At 39.0% G+C, this 22,019-nt stretch overlaps 1 protein-coding gene across 4 annotated transcripts in view; it reads left to right on the top strand.

Annotated features, from left to right (window-relative positions):
• The window catches only part of LOC149267621 (Small GTP-binding protein), a 462,582-nt gene extending 441,399 nt beyond the window's left edge, over nucleotides 1-21,183 (top strand). For all 4 annotated transcript variants that reach the window (XM_089433721.1, XM_089433718.1, XM_089433719.1 and 1 more), the window contains 3 exons: nucleotides 19,721-19,796; nucleotides 20,082-20,122; nucleotides 20,734-21,183. In XM_089433721.1, the coding sequence (XP_089289847.1) occupies nucleotides 19,721-19,796; nucleotides 20,082-20,122; nucleotides 20,734-20,829 (213 nt within the window). In that variant the 3' untranslated portion in view covers nucleotides 20,830-21,183. The remainder of the gene's footprint in view (nucleotides 1-19,720; nucleotides 19,797-20,081; nucleotides 20,123-20,733) is intronic.
• Nucleotides 21,184-22,019: the final 836 nt, after the last annotated feature.

Raw genomic sequence — 22,019 nt, 5'->3', positions numbered from 1 at the left:
AAGTATTTGCCCGATGTATCTCCAAATGACTCTCAAGTCTTCTCTAATACCTTTCCTATTGATGAATCAATGAATGAGATTAAGTCTCTAATCAACGGTTAAGATTAAAACAGACATGATCCTCGTCCCTTAGAAGCTTCTCACCCATATTATTATTAATACCCATTAATATTTTTATTTTCTAAGTTTAGACTTAGGAACCCATTAAAAATATTAGTTATTTTAATAACTCCTCATCTGGGTGGAATTTCTCTAAACGATTTCTGGGTCTTGGAGATCTCATGTGTTCTAGCCCCTCCACAAAATTTCGGAGCTAGAGCACATCCGATGCTACCCAAAATCAATAAGAAGCACCCCAACATTAGAGTTTGATGGAAAGATTGCGGCTTTGGTGGAGTGTGGGGGCCACCACCAGGGAATTTCGGCCCACATGGAGAGTATGCTCTCATTGGAGCGAAATTGGTGAGGGGAATTCGATGTGTGCCCACATGGGCAAGCTTGGAGGTAAATCAACAAAAGGAAGGAGGGGTTCTCATTTTGCTCATCATACATCATTTTCATAATTTGTCTCTTGACATAGAACGCTTGAGCAGTGAGCTAAGTCTGCATGTGATGTTCAGCACACCGGGCATTTCCGAGAGGAAATCCCAACCCTTGCCTCGATGAACTTCAAGTGCCAGCCCAAGGAGGGAGTTCTACTTAGTCTCAAATCGGACCAACAACAGTGAGTCGAGTTACAAAAGCAGGGAAAGCTATAGCAGCGCAGGGACTGTGCAGTCTTTGGCTAAAGACACTCCGGGGATTTGAGTAAGGGGAGTTCGTGGAGAAAACTTGGAGGGAAGGCTTGGGGAGCCTTCTAACAGGGTTTGTAGACATTTTTGGAGCATTTAGCAGCAGAACCTTCAGGTGGGTCGATTTGCGCAACAGAAGAGTGAGTCAAGCCAACGAGGTTTGAATTGTTGGGGTCAAGCTTTAGCCAAACCCCTCGTGGGTTATGTTGGGTTTCTTGAGTAGAGGTCAGGTTTAATTTCCTGGAATTTTCTAAGCAGCAGAGAGGGCTCTAGTAGCAGATCATTTCAATCAGCAACACCTTTTTTAGCATCTACAACGTAACAGTTGGGCTGAATTAGCAGTGGATTGGAGGAGGGTGATTCATTAATCATTTTGGGGCTTTTCTAACTTGTTTAGAGCAAGCCCAGGTGCACTCTGTGGGAGCAATGCAGTCTATAACATCGAAGATAGGAAAAACGTGACATATTGAAGGTAGAAGTATAGAAGCAAAGAATGATAGTTAGAGATCACCCCTGATCTGTGACTACAGAACCAGAGGTAGAAGAAACCAACATGGGGGACAATGAAAGAGACAAAAGGGAGGAGGAAAAGGAGTTTTCCCAACTCCTATTGAAGGCAGTGCAGGATTTATCTCGAAACATTGAAGGAATGGCCCAGCGAAATGGGAATGGCAACAAGGGAAAGGGAGTCCAATGGGATTTACACTATGGAGAAGGATCTGGCACCTCATAACACCATGCATCTGTCCATGCCAACATGCCATTGATTCAGAACACAACCCCTAGATCCACCATTCCTACATTCCTACAATCTGGAGCAGGTGGGCAGTCGGAGCAGGAGGCACCTTATGGGGACTATTTCCTGGAGTATTAGTCTTATGGGCCTGTTTTTGGGAGGGCCATTTCTTTCAAAGATTTATGTCAATTAAAGGGCAACAATAAGTCCAAGGGACAAAGTGGAGGAGGTTGCATGTAGGGGACAAATTTGCAACGCACTGTGGGTAGGCTATTTCTCCCAACCTTTGATGGGTCCTCCAAGAACTCAACCAAGGCATGGGTCGAAAAGTTGGATGTTTATTTCTAGCTGAACCAAATGACTTAAGGAGAGGCAATCAAGATTGCCACATTGCATTTGGAAGGGGAAGCCCATGGCTAGTGGTTCCACAGATTGACCACATTGGGACATGCAGGAGTAACTGCCTATGATGATTTCACTAGAAGGGTGTTGGAGCGGTTTGAGAGGAAGGATCCAAAGGAGTATTTTGGGGAGCTGACAAGGCTCAAGCAGACCGGGAGTGCAAAAGCCTACATCTCAGAGATTTGCGATTGTCTGTGATGGCGTCTGACTTGTCAAAGTCTGGGAGGATCTTCATGTTTATGGATGGACTAGCTGAGCCATTGCGCGGGTTAGTGAGGTCCAACAAGCCCACTACATTATAGGATGTGGTAGGGAGAGCTCGAGATTTACAGGATGCCCTACCTAGGGCATAGGTACCATTACCCCCTAGACAGGGTTCCCAACAGAGGGGGAAGGGCATCGGAGCTCCACCATCGAGAGGAAATCAAGGGCGTGGACAGCTGGATGTGGAGAATCAAAGAGACCTCAGGAGGAGGAAACCGTATTTCACTTGTCAAGGGTTGTGGACACCAGGCCATAGGTGTGCAGCGGGCAAGGCCCACTATATCGAGGTCTATCTCTGATAGTGATGCAAGGGATGAGGCCTGTTGACCACTACATGTCAACGACCCATAGCAGTACACCCGCTTGTTCGCAAAAGGGATACCCCCTGATCGATGTGTTCCTGCCATCCAGCTATCATCATCAGCCTAAGGATCATGCTATAATGTAAACCCATTCTGCATGTGTATAATGTAAATAATCTTAGCAGATATGTGTCGTGTATGTAATCACCTAGGTAAACCTATTTTTCTGATGACAATTTACATTTCAGGAGGTTTTTTGTCTCACCATCCATTCTCGGATGGTCGGCAGAGTTTTCCTTCAGCCTTACCCCAAAGCCGGAGTGGATTTTGTCACTAAGATCTTATGGGAGTCCTAGTGTTATAGATCGAGTATCTATAAAAGTGATTGAGAATAATCCTAACCATTTGGTTAGGCTATTTTATTACAAATTGCTTAGTCTGCTGGATTATATTTGTGTCGCGGAAATGGATAGTCCGTGAGGGTCCATTTCAAATGGGTTTCCCCCCTTGAGATGTAAAAATGTAAAAATCACGATGTAAAGTGTCTTGAGGGCTAGAAAAATAATTTATCCCTTCGTAGGTTAATTAATTAAATTTTCTGGCTAAAATTAATTAAAATCCTAAGCCAGAAATTTAATTAATTATAGGTCCTAGATAAATTTAAATTTTCCAAAAGCAAAATTTGTGGGTCCTTTAAAAATTACATTTTAAAAAAGAACATGGACTAAGGTTAATTGATTATTTTGCTAAATTTTAAGCCTTTGGTCCTTGGGGTTAAGTCAAGTCAAAATTTTGAGGAAATTAATTCAAAAAGTTAATTTTTGAATTAATTAAAATGCATTTAATTGAAAAATTCGAAATTTCCTCAATAATTTAAAATTTCGATGGATGAGATTAAAAGAAATTTTGATCCTCATCAACGGTCGAAATTGCTTTGACAAAGATTACTCGAACTAACCGTTGGAGGATTTATCTTTAAATAGGAGGTCATTTGTCAGTCAGTTCATCCAATCTTTGGATCGTGTACTAAGCTCTCAAGCTCTCTTGTATACTTTTTTGAATTAATGCAAAAATCTTTGGGGTTTCACCATGTTGTAGTGTTCCTCTTCATGACTTCATGGTAACATTGTTTTAATTTCTGCTTAATATTATGTGAAAACTATTAATCAATAGCTCTCTTAGAATAATTTGAATACAGGTTTTAATTTTGATGCAAGTAGCAGGTATCTCTATTTCTTCAAAATTTTATTGTTGTTCTATTTCTCTACTTGATTTGACGGTTGATCTAGTGTTTGCAGAAGATCTCTTAGGTTCTCATTGAGTGTTTGGGGATAGTTCTCGGTTGGACCAACCAACTCTCAACACATATTTTCTGAAGAGCCTACTTCATATAAACTTCAGGATTTATTTAACGATAATTCTTTTCTGCAAGGTGTTTTTGGGTTAGTACCTCTCTAAAATTTCATAATCTTTTAAATATTTTGTTGATGGCTATTAAGAGCCTTAGATTATCAGATTTTGGAGTGGAGTTGGACTCATACTCCTCATATCTGATAGATCTATAAATTATTTGTATAGGTCTGTTATTTACTTATGTAGATCTGAAATTTTGTAACATAATTTTGAATTTTAACTCTTGGGTTTTTGGGATTTTCTCTATTTTTGTACATATTAGGTATTGGGTTTTTCTCTTTTCACTTGTGCAGAAATAGATCTAAGAAATAAACCAAGTAAATCTTCAGATCTGAGCTAGATTTAGACCTTGGAGAGCAAGATCTGGGCTCAAAAATTGTTTGTAGGAATAGATATGAGAAATCAACCAAGTAAATCTTCAAATCTGAGCTAGATCTAGACCCTGGAGGGCAAGATCTGAGCTCAAAGATTGTTTGCAGGAATAAATTTGAGAAATCAACCAAGTAAATCCTCAGATCTAAGCTTTTTCACGCAGATCTGGGGATTTTGAGACAGATCTAGGCCCTGAAGAGCAATATCTTATCCCAAATCGTTTTACAAAGCCAGCCATTAAAGATTTTGCAATAAATCTGAAAATCTGAAGCAAAATATTTTTTCAGAACAAGGGTTTCAAGTTTTGGGGCTCCTAAGCCCAGATCTGCCTTCTCCTAGCCAACGCTAGTTCTATTGGGCCTAGTGCTAGCTCTCATTGGCCTTAGATTCTCTTGCTCCATTTCTGCTTTGAATATTTGATTTTCTGAAGCTAATCATTGGTGGGTTTTTGCAGAAAATTTGGTAAAAAATTGTGTTTCAGATATTGAAATTTTTTTGGCAACTTGGGCAAGTGATCTTCAAGGCCTAGGGCCTAAGGGTTTGATCTCTAAACCATCTTTTTCCTCACTGTTTGCTACAACAGTCATATACCTTTCTAATAGTGGTGAAAAACACATCTAAGTGGTTTGAAATTAACTAAAAATTGCTAAATACATTAATAAGTCATTTATGTTTGATGTGTATCAAAAATTTGGCCTAGATCTACATTTTGGGTCACTGTTATCTCTGAATAATTTTGTTTCTGAAGTCTAAAATATAACAGTGGAAAAATTTCATGTGGGTTAGCCTAAAATCAGTTTCTAAGTTGTCTAATACATTAAGGAATTAATTTCTTGAGTTGGACATTCATCATTAGACTTATTTTATGTTTTAATTGGTGGCTGTAATAAGTATATCAGATCTGATATAATTCTGGAAATCACATCACAACAGGTTGAAAATCTTTGATAATTGATATGGGCAAGTTTGGAGAAATTTCAGTAAATTTTTGGCATAAAGATATCATTGATAGCTTATTGTTTTCATTGTCATATTGCTACTATCATGAAGTTTTTCTTACTGTTGTCCTAAAAATTAATTTCTGAAAATTAAGTACTTTGTCATGGAATTGTGATAAAATACATATCCTTTGTTTCATAAACTGAGTTTTTTTTTTTTTTGAACATCTGTTGACATTGATATCGAATTGCAAAGTTGTTTTTGTTCTCTTTGAGCTAAATTGTATCAAGAAGATTTGAAATACGTTGGTGTTTTAACTATAGTATTTTCAGGAGTTTATTTTCTAAGTCTTCATCTAAAAAAAGGTGAGCATTTCATTTGGGTAATTGAGGGATTTTGCGGCATAAGTGTTTTCCCATTCTCAAGTCTAACTTCATCTCATCTTCCAGTGCATTTGCATATAAGTTAACTTTGCATAGATAAAATTTACTTCCAAGCATAAGCTTGGTCGATAGACAGATAAATCTCCATCTGTCTTTTCTTGAGAAGCCTATTTTAATAATACTTAAAACAGTGACTTTGCAGTGGTCAGAGCCATAGTTCTCTGCAGCAACGGAGGCACCGGGTATGTTAGAATTTTAGGAGAGGTATCGTTAATCACACCTTAGTGTGCTTCTCCTGATATTCTCTTTGCCAATTACTACGAAATCAGGTTCAACACAGAAAGGATTGAAGGGTTTACATTTAAATAGACATTTAACTAAAATTAACCAAGATTCTTGTATCTCACATTAGTTTTAGAATCTGCATTTCATATAAAATAGTCATTCATCTAAGCAGCAATTGCTAATCGATTACTTGGTCTTAATTTTCCTAGCAAGATCATTGACTCCATAAGGCGTTGGTATCAATTGTTTAAAATCTAATCAAATCCTATAAGTCCTACTAAATCTTAATCAAGTACTTGATCGCTTCACTGTGTCTCCCGCACTGGTTAGTTCCCAACTGGTTCTTCTTCATTGCACTTTTCCATAGGGTCTACCCCCCTTAGCCTGCTATGGGGAGACAACTTAAACGGAGAGATTGGGGATCAGGGTGACAACCCCCGATCTGAGCCATTATCGTGGTGCCTAGACATTATGTGCGACAATAAGGCCTATTTTGCGATGGGTGGAGAAGACAATGCAACACCTCAAGGGGGAGGACCACCACCACCACCACCACTAGTAGGGGGATTTGCCTTTGCACCTATTAGAGGGGTCCTTGCATCACTGCGTGGGGTACCCTAATTTTTGACTATGAGTATTAGAGGCACTGTTCAAGGGCAGCGTGTATCAGTTCTGATGGATAGTGGGGCTACCTACAATTTCATTGATGCTCAGTTGGTTCAGAGGGGCATCACAATTGAGGAGTTTAAGGGATTCTCAGTTCTTGTGCCTGGGGACAAAACCATGCAGTGCACTCGTTATGTGCTAGCCTTAACAGTGACCATGGGGAACTACTCCATGACTGATCATTTTTTTATGGTGGATGTACTGGACAACAACATGGTGTTGGGATTCCAGTGGCTCTATATGCTTGGCAGAGTCACAACAGACTGGAGGATGTTGGAGATGGAGTTTGTACGACGAGATGACAAGACTGTGTTGCTTTGGGGGATGCACTCATACCCACCACAGATTGTTTCGACCCATAGGATGGAGGTTGACTTGAGACATGGAGACATTGAGTGGGCTGTGGAGTTGAGGATCTCAGAGGCCGAGGAGTAGCCCAAGCCGCCACATCCAGAGATACGGGCTATTCTTGATAGGTATCTAGTGGTATTTGGGGACATACAACCACGTCAACAACCTGACTGGGGGTTTGAGCACACTATCGAGTTGGAGCCAGGGGTGCATGCCATCATCATCATGTTAGTTTTTGGTAGTGTTGACCACTATCGGTCAACTACCTATGCAGTACACCCCCTTTTCTTTGCGAAAAGGGGCAGCACCTGATCGACGTGTCCGTGACATCTTGCAGTCATCAGCAACTTGATCATTTTAATTGTAAACCCAGTCTGCATGTATGAATTGTAAATAATCTTAGCAGATATGAGTCGTCTATGTAAAATTGCCTAGGTGGACCTAACTTTCTAATGATAATCTATGTCCCGGAAGGTTTTTCGTCTCACCGATCTATGATCGGCAGAGTTTTCCTTTAGCCTGACCCCAAAGCCGGGATGCATTTTGTTATTATAACTTTAGGAGAATCCTAGTGTGTTAATCTGCTAGATTATAGTTGTGTCGTAGAAACTGGGTGATTTATGAGGGTCTATGATAAAGGGGTTTTCCCCCTTAAGATGTAAATTGTAAAAAGTCATGATGTAATGTGTCTTGAGGGTTGGAAAATGTTTTAATTCCCCTCATGAGTCCTAAGTCCTAGGTCCTAGGTGATGTTTCCAAAGGCTTAGTTCGATGATCCATTTAATAAAATAAATAAAATAATAAAAAAATTATAAAATTATAAAATAATAAAAAATTATAAAATAAAGCATAAAAAATTTGTGGAAAATTTCCTTGTTTGCCAGATCCAGTTGTTCTCGGGAAATATCACGTTGAGATTCAAAATTTGGAATAAATGCTTATTTTAGACAGGTCTGTACATGAATGATCATCTTAAATATTAGTTGTATCTGGTTAATGATTCATGATTTTGCGTGTTTTTTTAAAAGGCATTCATCTCTTCAAAATTTAAAATCACTGGATATCGTTATTGAAGCTCTGGTCATTATAAGAACTCTGTGTATTTATCGAATATCCTGCATCTGTTCTAGTCATTTAATGATAAATGATTGCTACACGTGGCTTACATTTCCGAAATATTTACTAAGTGATCATTTAAAATTCAAACCCATAAGGCACTGGTCTTTAAACTTCTAAATCCATCTAGTGCTTATCATATCGTGTCTCCCAACCAGCTGGTCGACAGTTGGTATTCGTCATATCATAGGGTCTACCCCCCTTAGCCGCGGGAGACAGGCTTAAACGGAGGGATCGGAGATCAGAGTGACAGCCCCCGGTCTGAGCGTTGTCGTGTCAATCTGCGCGACAACATTTTTTGGCGTCGTTGTCGGGGACAGAGTTCTTCTGTTCCTGGAGTTTCAACGACCTTTTATCATTCATCATTCATCTTTCTCATCTCTCATTTTGAGCTGGCAGATTCAACCTTTGGGGTTATCATTTGGATCTTTTATTGCCTTATTTTTCGCCATATCAGTAGCATCTCTTCGGTTTGTTTCTTGTTTGGGTGGCGACTCCATTTTCTCATTTCTCCCAAACAAGAAGCTTTCCTCATATCTGCTTGTGGTTACTTTTTGGATCCTAGAATCAGATTCATTGTTCAAGTGGCGACTCCACTGCTTTCATCTGTTGACTTTCTTGAGCAGAGATCTCGTTCTATCATCCCTTATTATTCATCATGGATTATTCTTTTAAACCATGTCATTTTACTGACCGTCTCCATGATTTTCCGGAGGAGGCCATTTCCAAATTACCTGTGTTCTCGGGTGGTGATTCAATCGCTGTTAAAATGCATCTAGGCTTGTTGGCTCGTATAGTGATCATATATTGTAGACCCCCTCAGTTTAATCATGAAGATATCAAAATGTGTCTTTTTGTCTTTTCTTTAGAGGGTGATGCTTTGAATTGGTTTAACAAGTTTCCTAAGGATTCTTTCACTTCTTTACAAGACATTGTCAATGCTTTCAAAGATAGATATGGTTATCCAAACAGCTTGCCTTCTGCCTCTAAAATTGTGCAAAAGAAAGAAAGTAATCCTATTAAAGGTCCAGCTGTTGAAGAAAGATCTCAAGATCAGAATGTGTCATCCACCAGTACTATGGCAGATCAAGTCCATGATAGTGGAAAATCAGGGACAAATGACAATGAAAAGGAAGAGCAAAAGCAAATTATACAAGAACTAATGCTGCTGGTGAAAAATATGGAGAGCAATCAAAATAATTATGTCAATGATGTGAAAACTTTATGCACACACCTTGAAAAACGTAATAGGGAGATAGATATTATGCAAAATCAGCATGCTAAAGAAATTGAGGCCATGAAGACTAATCATGAAACAGAATTTAGATTCATGCAAAGCAAAATGTCAAACTTAGAGGAAAATATGGCGACCATGAAAGCGGATCATGATAGGGAAATTAATTCTATGCAAAACAAGTTATTAATTATGGATGAAGAAATGAATATCATGACATTTGATCATAATAATCAGTTGGCCACCATGCAAGCAAATCACAAAGAAGAAATAAACTCCATGCAGCATTGCTTGATGGACATAAAGGAAAAGAACGATAAAGTAATAAAAGATATGGAAGAACACCAGGCCAGGCAAATCAGTGATATAAAGGTTGAACACTCTAGTCAGATGGATGCCACTAAAATACAGGTTCAAAAGTTTCAACAAAGGTCAGAGGATAAGAGAAACCAGGGGACATCAACAGATCAGGAGCCTTCTCATTTGTCGCAACAAGTTCCATCTTATTATGAGGAGGTCATTGGTTCGATTGAAAGATGGTTAATTGAAGGTGATCCAGATAGACTTAAAAATGATAAAAGATCAGATGCAAGATAAAGAAAGGCTTGTCACGCAAATCTTACATACTTCATCTGATAGCTTTGAAACAGAAAGTTACATGTCATCAGTGATACAGCCTGCCACAAAGAAAAAACGCAAGAGAAAGAAAATGAGAAGAAGATTTGATGCATCAGACGGCCGTGAGCAGCTTGATTTTCGGATAGGAAAAAGTCCTACCATATGCAGAACTGGACATGGCACATCCGACAAGCAGCCGACAGATTTGCCTAAAAGCAGACAAATGCTCAGTATACACTATATTGAACACATCTGATGCCATGGGGCATCCTTTGTATTGTATTTCTAACCCTACTCCTTGTTTTTCCGCATTTTCATTTCTGTTTTAGGATTAGATTTACTTTTCTAGATTAGTTAATAAATGAAGAGCTTATATCTTTCCTGTGCTTAATGTTATATGATGATTTTTGGACGGACGCTACTTATATTTTATTGTGTGTTGCGTGGATGCAGATTCTGGATTCTCACATTCCTACAGTGCAGCAACGTGTCCCCAAGTAGAGCCAGATGTTGACCACTACCGGTCAACTACCTATGCAGTACACCCCCTTTTCTTTGCAAAAAGGGGCAGCACCTGATCGACGTGTCCATGCCATCTTGCAGTCATCAGCAGCTTGATCATTTTAATTGTAAACCCAGTCTGCATGTATGAATTGTAAATAATCTTAGCAGATATGAGTCGTTTATGTAAAATTGCCTAGGTGGACCTAACTTTCTAATGATAATCTACGTCCCGAAAGGTTTTTCGTCTCACCGATCTATGATCGGCAGAGTTTTCCTTCAGCCTGACCCCAAAGCCGGGATGCATTTTGTTATTAGAACTTTAGGAGAATCCTAGTGTGTTAATCTGCTAGATTATAGTTGTGTCGCAGAAACTGGGTGATTTATGAGGGTCTATGATAAAGGGGTTTCCCCCCTTAAGATGTAAATTGTAAAAAGTCATGATGTAATGTGTCTTGAGGGTTGGAAAATGTTTTAATTCCCCTCATGAGTCCTAAGTCCTAAGTCCTAGGTGATGTTTCCAAAGGCTTAGTTTGATGATCCATTTAATAAAATAAATAAAATAATAAAAAATTAAAAAATAAAAAATAAATAAAAAATGATATAAAAAAATATAAAAAAATAATAAAAATTTATAAAATAAAGCATAAAAAATTTGTGGAAAATTTCCTTGTTTGCCAGATCCAGTTGTTCTCGGGAAATATCACGCTGAGATTCAAAATTATCTGATGTGGAATAAATGCTTATTTTAGACAGGTCTGCACATGAATGATCATCTTAAAGATTAGCTGTATCTGGTTAATGATTCATGATTTTGCGTGGTTGTTAAAAGGCATTCATCTCTTCAAAATTTAAAATCACTGGATATCGTTATTGAAGCTCTGGTCATTATAAGAACTCTGTGTATTTATCGAATATCCTGCATCTGTTCTAGTCATTTAATGATAAATGATTGCTACACGTGGTTTACATTTCCGAAATATTTACTAAGTGATCATTTAAAATTCAAACCCATAAGGCACTGGTCTTTAAACTTCTAAATCTATCTAGTGCTTATCATATCGTGTCTCCCAACCAGCTGGTCGACAGTTGGTCTTCGTCATATCATAGGATCTACCCCCCTTAGCCACGGGAGACAGGCTTAAACGGAGGGATCGGAGATCAGAGTGACAGCCCCCGGTCTGAGCGTTGTCGTGTCAATCTGCGCGACAACAGGTAGCATCGAAAGTGTTCTAGCCTTCAAAATTGGTGGAGAGGCTAAGGCACATGAGTTCCAAAGAATCTAGAAACCATTTGGTGAAATTCCATCTGGATTGTATTTCATTAAAATAATTAATATTTTTAATGGAGTTCCTAAGTCTATACTTAGGGAAATTAAAATATTAATGGGTGTTAATCAAAATATGGGTGTGAGAATGATCTAAAAGGTGGATCAAGTCATTTTTTAATCTTAGCTGTTGATTAGAGACTTAGTCTCGGTCGTTGAAGACTCAATAGAAAAAGTATAAAATGGAGGGTTGGGGTTCATTTGGAGACACAGAGAGAGAGAGAGAGAGAGAGAGAGAGAGATTGATTTGGAGTTCGATTTCTGGGGCTAAGAAGCTGAGAAATTCGAACTAAGTGATCATTCCATAGCATAGGGGCGATGAGAATCTAGGATGACTTTTCGGAGAATACTGACAGAGAGGCAGAGAAAGCTTGTAGAGAGGTAGTGCAGTAGCCAAGAGAGTTGACACTGGGCTAGTCTGGGCCCACGCAGTCTTGATGCAGAGCCAGAAGGGCCAATGCAGAGCAGAAAAGTTGCCTATCACGGAAAATCTAGAATTTTCGAAACAGCCGGGATAGGTGACGCAGAGGGCAAAAGAGGTGACATAAGCTGACGTAGAGCCTTCGCAGGGCCAATGCAGAAATAGTTGGGGTTAGCCAGGGTTGTGCCAGATCAACAAGAATTCTGTCGGGTGAAGTGAGGTAAAACTCACTCAAATTTTCTGTCAAAATTTTCTCTGTAAAGGATTGTGAGATAAGCATCCTAGATTTGTATTCAGATATTTCTCCTGCATAATGATAAACCCTCAGAGCTCCTGCACCAGTTTCCCTGCATTGGGTTTTTCTAGGGACTATTGTGTCCAAAAATAAGTGTTTCCTATGTATCTTGTTCTTTACTTTGTTTTCTATTTCATGAGATCAAATATTTAAATTAGTGTAGGTTGTAGTAGTAACTTGCTTCAGTATTCAGAAGAATAACTTGATGAATGTAATTGAAAAATCAAGTAGGTGAAGTAGATTTAGATTTGCTGCGGTGGGGGTTCCTTCGAGTTTAAGAAATTTTACATGGCATCAGAGCATTGATTTTGGAACAGGAAGAGCAGATCCAGTGTTGAGAAGTGAGGCCGAAAGCTGCACTTGCCAGTGATTTGAATCCCCTTGAAGGGATTGCATAGTCCTTGCCGGGAAGCAGATCCAAGGAAATCTCTCTCTCAGTGAAACGATAGAGAGGTATAATTTCCAGTTCGTGAGTTTGCAGAGGCAAAGGGAGTGACACAGAGGCTCAGTGCAGTGCTTGAAGGGCGCAGTTTCTGTTGGGGCAGAAATCCGCTTGACAAGAATGAAGACACGTAGAAGGCTAATTTTCTCCCCAGAGAACTTTCCACCATAAAGTTCTAATTTCTCACTTGCTGACCCGCTGAGCAGTGACTAGAGGAGTCTGTTCGACAGTTGGGTGAGATGGCATCACATGGGCTCAAAGATCAAGATGGGTTGGACGGAGACTCCAACTATGTCATATGGAAACCCAGACTCTTAGCTGTTCTGGAGGAATATCATCTCGAGGCCTACGTCAAAAGTGTTGTAATTGTTCCTATTGACAACGATCAAAAGAGGAAGTACAAGGCCGAATAGGGGAAGGCAAAGAGGCTCATTCTCGATGGAGTTTAGACTTAGGAACTCCATTAAAAATATTAATTATTTTAATATCTCCTTAACTGGGTAGAATCTGCCCAAACCATTTCTGGGTCTTGGAGATCTCATGTGCTTTAGCCTCTCCACCAATCTTAGCGAGGATTGTGCTCTATTAATACTCCATATTGAGCATCACCCTGATTTTACAGCACCGGTACTTATGCTGATGCAAGGCCTCCCCACCCAACATCCTCTGAATTATTGCATCTTGTACTGCTGCCCATGGCTCTGCCACTGCCACTGCTACATCCATATTGCAACTCCCTCTATATTTGTGTTGTTATTGGTCCTTTCTCCCAACACTGCATTTGCACTGCAACCCCCTCTCATCATGCTGCATCATGCTACTGCTACTGCACTGCAACTCAGTTACTGAGAAGTGAGTAACTGATCCACCCAACTACTGACATCCTTGTCAGGCTAGAAACACTCTCGATGTTGAAGTTCTCTCTGTCGCTATAATGTGCTCCCTCTACACTCCTGCAACAACTTCTTGCCTCTTGCATCGTTGTGAACCTCTATGTGCCATCCTGCACTGTTGCAATGTCTTTTGTGCCTCTCGCACTGCTGCAAACCTCACTGCACTTGCCGGGGACTACTGCACTGTAGCACTCTCTGTCGCTTTATCCGCATTCATTTCTACCGACATTTGCCATCTTGCTACTCTCACTTCAGGGCTCTCGTAGCCAGGTATAATCTGAGAGTTTGGGTACCTCAATGATCCTACCCCTCATCGCTTGTAATTCTCCCTACTACAGCTCGATGTCTCCCCACCTCTTCTCTAGAGGTACATGAGCACTCATGGCACAACGTCATCCTCCTCTACCTCCTTTTCCACCTTCGCTGGCGCTGCTTTGGAGTCAGACGTCTCTCCCTTATTCTTCTTCCTCAGACACTGGTTCGCATAATGCCCCAGTTCCCCACAGTTGAAGTACTTTATCTTGGAGAGGTCTTTTTTCTTCCTCTTCCCATGCTCTCCCGCAGATGCCAAAGTTGCATCCTCTTCCTCCTCTTTCTTGACCCTGGCCCCTTTGTCGTTGCTTCCCGTCTTGGTTAACCATCTGATGTCTTCTTGGCGAAGAGCTGCCCACAATTCTTCCCATCTTGGAAGATTTGCTCTGCCCAAAATGCTTTGGACGCATGTCTCCCACTCCTCGGAGATTGTGTTCAGGGCAGTCCTCACCATCAATTCCTGATCCGGCGTGGCCCCTATAGAAGTCAACTGGTCCCGGATCTCCTGCAACCTGCTGAGGAAGTGATCTATCTGCTCGCTCTTCTACATTTGGTACGACCATAGCTAATTCTCCAATAGCATCTTCCTTTGCACGGAAGTGCCTTGATACAATGTCTTCAAGCTATCACACATTTCCTTTGTCATCTCCTTCTTGGCAATATATTGGACCACATGATCCTTGACCCCATCAAGGATTATGCATTTTGCCTTAGCCATTGCATCCTCATATCTTTCATTATCAGTTGTGTCAACTGGGATAGCCACGGTTCTCAAGGCGAAGGCCTTGATGCAATGTCTATCTAGAACAGACAGGATCGTGGCCTTCCAGATCACAAAGTTGGAAGCCCCATCCAGCCTATCCTGATCCCTCAGTTTTTTCATGGCCATCTCTCTACTCTCCTTCTCGACTCCTCTGAGTCTCTACTTTCCTCTGGAAGTTTTCTCTTCGACTCCCTTTGAGTCTCTACTTCCCGTCTGGAAGTTCTCTGCTAGACTCCCTCTGGGTCTCGATTTTCCTCCTAGAAATCCTCCTACCAACCGTCGAGTCGCACCTCTCCTGATCTCCTATGCACCTGCAACACTGACCTAGATTTCTTGGCTAGAAATCCTCTGAGGTAGCGACTCCCTCCTACCTTGGTTTTTCCCCATTAGGTATTGTTCTATCTTGGTAGCAACAACACCCCACTAGCTTCACTCCATGTAATCTAGCCACAGCGTCCTATGCCCCAACAACTGAAAGATTGAGCCTTTAGGTTCTGCGCAATCCCGACACTCGCTGAAATGCTCCATTAGCCAACTATGTCAACCCTCCTAGTCTCTGCGTGTGCCTCTTCTGCCCTCCTCAGCTTCTGCGCTGGCCTCTCTCTAGCTCTAACTGATGACGCAGTCCCTCTACGTCAACCCTTCTCTACTGCCTTCTGCTAGGAACAACTTTTGTCACTCGAGACAGTTGTTTCTGCTGCAAATGCTCTGATTCAGCTAGTGCCTTCAACTCTCCTGTGATCTGCAGTGCTCTGATACCATGTTGAAATTTCTTAGTGTTACTCGTTAGAAATTTTATCTGTATTCTTTGGTTTATTTCGCCTACTTGTTTAATTACTAACAAGTTATTTAACCATATAAATACTGAAATAAACACAATACATTCTCAACCATCTACAGATCAACAATTGAAAGAGATAAACAAGCACACAAGGGACATTGTTATTTTTCGACAATTGTCCCTGGAAAAACCCAACTTGGGTAAACCGGTGCAGCGGTTCTGAGGGTTTTATTATTAAACAGCTCTTTTCTGAGTACACTGGGTGCCAAACTGGATCACCCGACAGAGATGAAAAAATCTGGCAGCAATACCTCTCTTTGGAAGCAGATATTCGGAATGTCTGCTCCACGAAATCCCTCTCCAGCACAATCTCAAGCACAGTGTCAGCCCTCCTGGCCTCTGCATCAGTGATCTAAGGCTCTGTGCAGCCTCTCTGGCTCTCTGCGTCACTCATGTAGCCTCTGCGTGGATGACGCAGGCCCTTCTAGCCCTCTGCGTAGTCTTTGTGGCCTCTATGTGGCGCCCTTTGGCTCTGTGTCTGCCTCTCTGCCTCTGCGCTAGTCTTCTGGCACTGTCTTTGCCTCTCTGCCTCATACTCACTGCCCCTTGCTGCAAACTGATCACTGATTCGATTTCACTTAGCAAACCCCGCTCTGGAAAATCAAATGACTGATCACTCTAGTGTATTGTCCAACTGACCCTCAAACCTCCTCTTATACTTTTCCGGTTGGTGATTCAACAGCCGAGATCACATCTCTAATCAATGGCTAAGATTAGATTTGGCTTGATCCATGTCATTTAGAACCTTCTAACCCAGTTTTATATTAATACCCATTAATATTTTATTTTTCCTAAGTTTAGGGAACTCCATTAAAAATATTAATTATTTTAATATCTCTTTAACCAGGTAGAATCTGCCTGAACCATTTCTGGGTCTTGTAGATCTCATGTGCTTTAGCCTCTCCACCAATTTTCATGGCTTGAGCACATCCAATGCTACCCCAAATCAACAGGAAGCACTGACTCCCTGGTTTATCTACACCAACTAAAAGGAAGTGCCAACTCTCTGATTTATGAACACCAAAGGTTGTACAAGACTCAATATCAGTGAAAGAAAATCTTCCCTCCTGACAGCTGCTCCTCTGTCCTTCACACAAACACTCGGTTTCCCAAACATCACCTTATGAGTAACAAAACTTCTCTCAACAAATGATCCTTGAACTCAATCTCCTTATCAGCAAAATTTAGCCTCAACAAGCCCCAAACTAGGATTGAAACTTGGACTTTAATGCATCTAAATTCATCCCTCAAGCAATCAAGAATCGACTTCTAGAACTTTGCCTCCTCCACAGGGTTCGGCCTCCTCAATAGAAAATAGTGTTAGATCTTCAAAAACAGGCCTGAAACTCACCTTCAAACACACCAGGATTTTGGCCCTTAAAACAAGCTTGAGTTCAGCCATCTTTGTACCAAAACATTAGTCCAAAAATTTGGTCTTAACAGGGACAAGTCACTGTTCTCAAGACAAGTCTGAAATTTGGCCTTCCACCCTTGAATTTGACCCTCCACACAAATCTAAAATTTGGCCTTTAGAGGGGACAAAACTCTGCCCTCAAGAACAGGACTACAATTAGCCTTATAACTAAGATCAAATGTTGAGAAACCAAGTGTAGTGAAAATTTACACCTAATTTCTCTTGATAATTACTTGTGAATGTTAGATGTCTTCTTCATTACTTTTTATATCTTCTTCATCAAGCAATTATACAAATGTTCGATCTTTTAGGAATATAGAAATCGCAAAGAGACAAGAGACACCAAAATTAGGCTACTAGTTAGGGAAAAACCCACAAGGGGAAAACCCAACAATCCTTCTCTTATAGAATAAAATCAAAATGAGATATCCAAGACCAAATTGCTACCAAGAGACCTTGTCTAAACCATCCTCCAAGTCACCTCTAAAGTCAAAGTCAATGCTTTTCAAACCTACTCCAAATTGGTCAAACTTAAGGAGTTTTGAACGTGAAACTAGGGCCGAATTTTGGCATGCAATGAACTCATAAAATTTCGGCATCTTTCCATGAAAAATGGTCCTTCCACACATGCGAATTGTCAAGTCAAAGATTTGGTCAACAAAGGTATATTCTTCTTGTTGTTGGCGAGCTTTCTCTCCTTTGAATTTTCTTCTTCTCCTTCTTCACTTAGTTCAGATGAGTTTTTTGTGTGTGATTTAGTGATGTCTCAAATGAATCAAACTTCCTTTTATATATAGTTGTCTAGGAGGGTCGAATAGGTGTTACTTTGAGGCCCAAGCCGACTTGTCGAAGAAGGGCTGACTTGGTCACCTTGTGGACCTTTGACTCGACATAAAAGTTCAAATTCCTTTTTTTTCAAATGTCCAAATGTGACATGACTCAAATACATTTTCTTTTGACTCATAATAAATTCTCTCTCTCTTTTTGACTCTTCAAGCATGAAGAACATGCTTTGACAAATCAATAGTAAATTAATATTATGAAGACCAACTCTAGTTACAACTTCAACACCAAAAAAATTCAAAAAATGTACCAAAAATCCTTCCAAAATAAACCAAAAAACTTTTCTAAAATATGCCAAAAACCTTTCAAAAATGTGCCAAAAATCCTTCCCTAAAAAGTCTTTCCAAATTAACTCTTCTTCACTTCTGGTTCATGAGGTATGAACCTTAGAACACCTTTTCTCCACTTGTTTGAACAGATTCAGACTCACGTGAGCAAATGACATGAAATGCTTCTTCTCATGCCTATTTATAATGCATTTGAGGTCTACACTAGGTCGACTTGTCCACTGGTTGGACTAGCTTGTGCAACTGGCAGAGTGTATAATGAATATTCAAAAAACGACTTCTCCTCAACTATGAGGAGTTAGTGGGAGTTCCATATACCATTGGAAAGGCCTCCAAATAAGCTTTCCAACCATATATGTTATCCATCCGTTCGAGCTAGGTTAATGGAGTAAAAACGCATTCAAAGATAGGGTATCCAAATGGGGCATAAAAAATCTAAAAACAATATTTCAAAATGTGTTAATTGAATATGTAACTTCCTCTTACATTTGGACAGCTTCTGACATCAATGAAAACTTCTTTCATTAGGCTCATAAGGTATGAACCTAACTTGCTCCTTGACTACCTTAGAACATAACTAATTTACTTGAGCGAATGGCTAGAAATGCTCCTTTCAACACCTATTTGTAGTGTCTTGGGGGTCTAGACTAGGCCGACTTGTCCAGTGGATGGGCCTACTTGTCCACTCACAGGGTGGGCTTGTGCAACTGGCAGAATGTATAATGAATATTCAGAAAATCATTTCTCCTCAACCGTGAGGAGTTAGAGGGGGTGCCATATACAGTTGGAAAGGTTTGAGAATAAACTTTCCAACCATATATATTATGCTCTCATTTGAGCTAGGTAATTGGAGTAAAAATGCATCTAAAGATAGGGTATTTAAATGAGCCATCACAAATCCAAAAACAATATTTTTAGAAGGCATGTCATATATCATTGTAAAGGTCTCGAAATATGCTATTTGACTATGTAACTTTCTCTTTGATTTGGAGAGCCTTTGACACTAATAACAACTGTTTTCAACAATCACAATCTGTTCATGCCATATGAGGGGGCAAAAATGTCTTTTAAGGATTTTAAGAATACCAAGACAAGTTGAACATTCATGGCAGCTGATGATTATTTTGATGGTTCAACTATCCAGTTAACCCTTAACATTGAACATTTATCGAGGATGACATTCATTAAATTGAATATTAGCACACTATTAATTACCATGGTTGAACCATGGGCTAATACCATATGGATAATTTCGTAGGTTTTTATTCTCTATGACACTTTATGAAACAAAGTTGTTTCCATAAATTAATATAAGCTCTAATACAATAAGAAATAATAATAAATAAAACAAGTTAGCAACATCCCTTAAATTGTAAAACACTATTGCAATTTCTTCCTTTTCACTCAAACTACGTATTTACTGATAATTTTGAATCATTTAGACTTTGGATTATGTCAAGCATACTCTTGTCATTTTCACACATGGTTCTTTTACTATCTTGATTCCAGGCTTGCATAGGAGCAAAGGTGGTTGCGAGTGAGGCCCTTTCAGCTATTAGGAAGGATGTTTTGGCAAAGTGTTATGGTAAGATTTCCAAGCCAAATTGTTGACTAGAATATAGCTATTCCTCCTAATTACGAGTAGCCACATGTGAAACTTTTGATTATGTTACAAAACGCAATGGATAATGCAGACCTACTGAACATGAGAAGTATAAAGTTAACATGTGGGTTGAATAGAATGCCAATGGACTTACTCAAATTCTTTTTATCTCGAAGCATGGGTCTTCTGTTTTTTGACGTTGTATGTAAACCCTGTTTTCATGGTATTTTTATGGCATGTAAAAATGAATACTTATTTTTCTTGTAGGTGGCGACATAAGTAGAAAGAAGAAATTACTTAAGAAGCAGGTACTTCACTCTTTCCTTTCAAGTGACGAGTATTCCAACATGTCTTAGTAATACACTTCACTAATTTAATTAGCAAATTTTTTGGGGGAATTTAATTTATATAGGCTATGTTATAATGTGACTAGATATTGATGAAATTGAAATGTTCGTTTGCATCTCACTAGTTTCCTCTGAAAAAAAATTGTGACTATGATATGGAAGATTATAGGATCTCAAAATAACTCTATCATTTGTAGTTATCATTTTAAAAACAATTTCTAGTAATGGTGCGGAATGTTATAAAGATTAAAACACTAGATTCCAATGAAAGATCAAACACATATTATTCCAAAGAAATAGAGTTTCGTGCATGAGGATTAACAAAGCACGAATTTCTATAAATATGATTGCAACCAGATCTTGACAACACTGAGAGTGCTTCACAAAAGCCACTTTTAAATACAATTTGGTTAGCTCAAAATTCAAATTATATTCGCAGTGATTTTTAAAGCAAGCACAAATTGACTTTGATAATCAACCAGAAGTACTCCATCTTGAGAACTTAGCCTCATCTTTCAACCCCATACGCATGTTTACTAGAAAAAAAACCTAATATGTTTGTTGGTGATCAGGCTGAAGGAAAAAAACGAATGAAATCTGTAGGAAGAGTGGAAGTTCCCCAGGAAGCTTTTATGGCAGTATTGAGACTGGAGAAAGAAGTGATATAAGAATTTCACCACGGATTAAATGTATTTGATCACTTTTATTCACCATTTTTTGGTTACAGAAAGAGGTTTTTTTGTCATCATGGCAAGCAGTTTATTACATAGAGGAAACCAATTCTTGATGTAGGATATTTTTAATGGTGTAAGTATTAATGACCATCTATTTGGGTCATTTATCACTTGTATATATACATGGGCTCTATGCTTTATAAAGAAATATTTATTCTTCTAAAGGTTGTAGAACTACTTATTTCTTTTTATTCAAGTATTGCCTTGTTAACTGGATGCTGCCTTGTTTTAAAAGGGTAGGTTATACTTGTAAATGCAATTATTTAGGATTATTTTTTGGTTAACATACTAGCATAGACCCGTCTTAAGCATGGATCTAACATGAGCTGAGATGGATCAAATTTCCTCTATGCAAACTTTTTTAGAGTGCAAAATATAATGTTTAATTTTTCATTGTTTAAATTGTATTTCTGAATGTGATATAGAGTACATAACCCACATTGAATATTTTATTATATACAACATTAAAATATTCTCTTTTAACCATTTTTTTCATATGTACACATATATGGACATTTTTTTCCTCGCATTCTTTTTTCTAATTACTTTACATGAAATTATATTACTTCATATTGACAACTAACTAAACATGCATAGCATATTCTTTTTTGTTTTTTATTATAGTCGACATTGTTTTTCTATTTAGAGAATATTTTATTTTTGTTTTAAGAGGGACATGTGTCAACTCCATGTTGAGAACAGACGAAATTACACCACTTTCATACTTGGTTGTAGAATGAGCTTCTTGGCTCAAAAACATTCAGAAGAGTAATTAGAAATTTATTTTGGGAAACAAAATTTGTTATGATTCATTAGGAAGGTACCAAATTTGGGAATTTACATTCAACCTTCTATGACATTAAGATCAAGATTTGTTCTATACAATTTGTGTTGACATTATGCCAAATGTGTTGTGCTTCATGGAAACCTACTTACTAAACATGTCAACATGATGGTAGCAGGATGAGTATGTTGAAGAATCTATGGCAAAGTATAGTGTGATTCTTTGTTACTTGATAACCATTTGTGGAGTCTTTTTACTTTTTATAGTTAGCTTAATCTTCTTATTCTTATTATTAATGCATGTGTGTGTACTTCATCAAACTGCTACCAAAACATTGTTG

Source organism: Pinus tabuliformis, chromosome 6 (assembly GCF_031772625.1).
Source record: "Pinus tabuliformis cultivar Carrire ecotype Pingquan chromosome 6, CPIR1, whole genome shotgun sequence".
Lineage (NCBI taxonomy): Eukaryota > Viridiplantae > Streptophyta > Pinopsida > Pinales > Pinaceae > Pinus > Pinus tabuliformis.
Note: the sequence above shows the minus strand (reverse complement) of the source record. Positions and strands in the feature narration are given on the sequence as shown.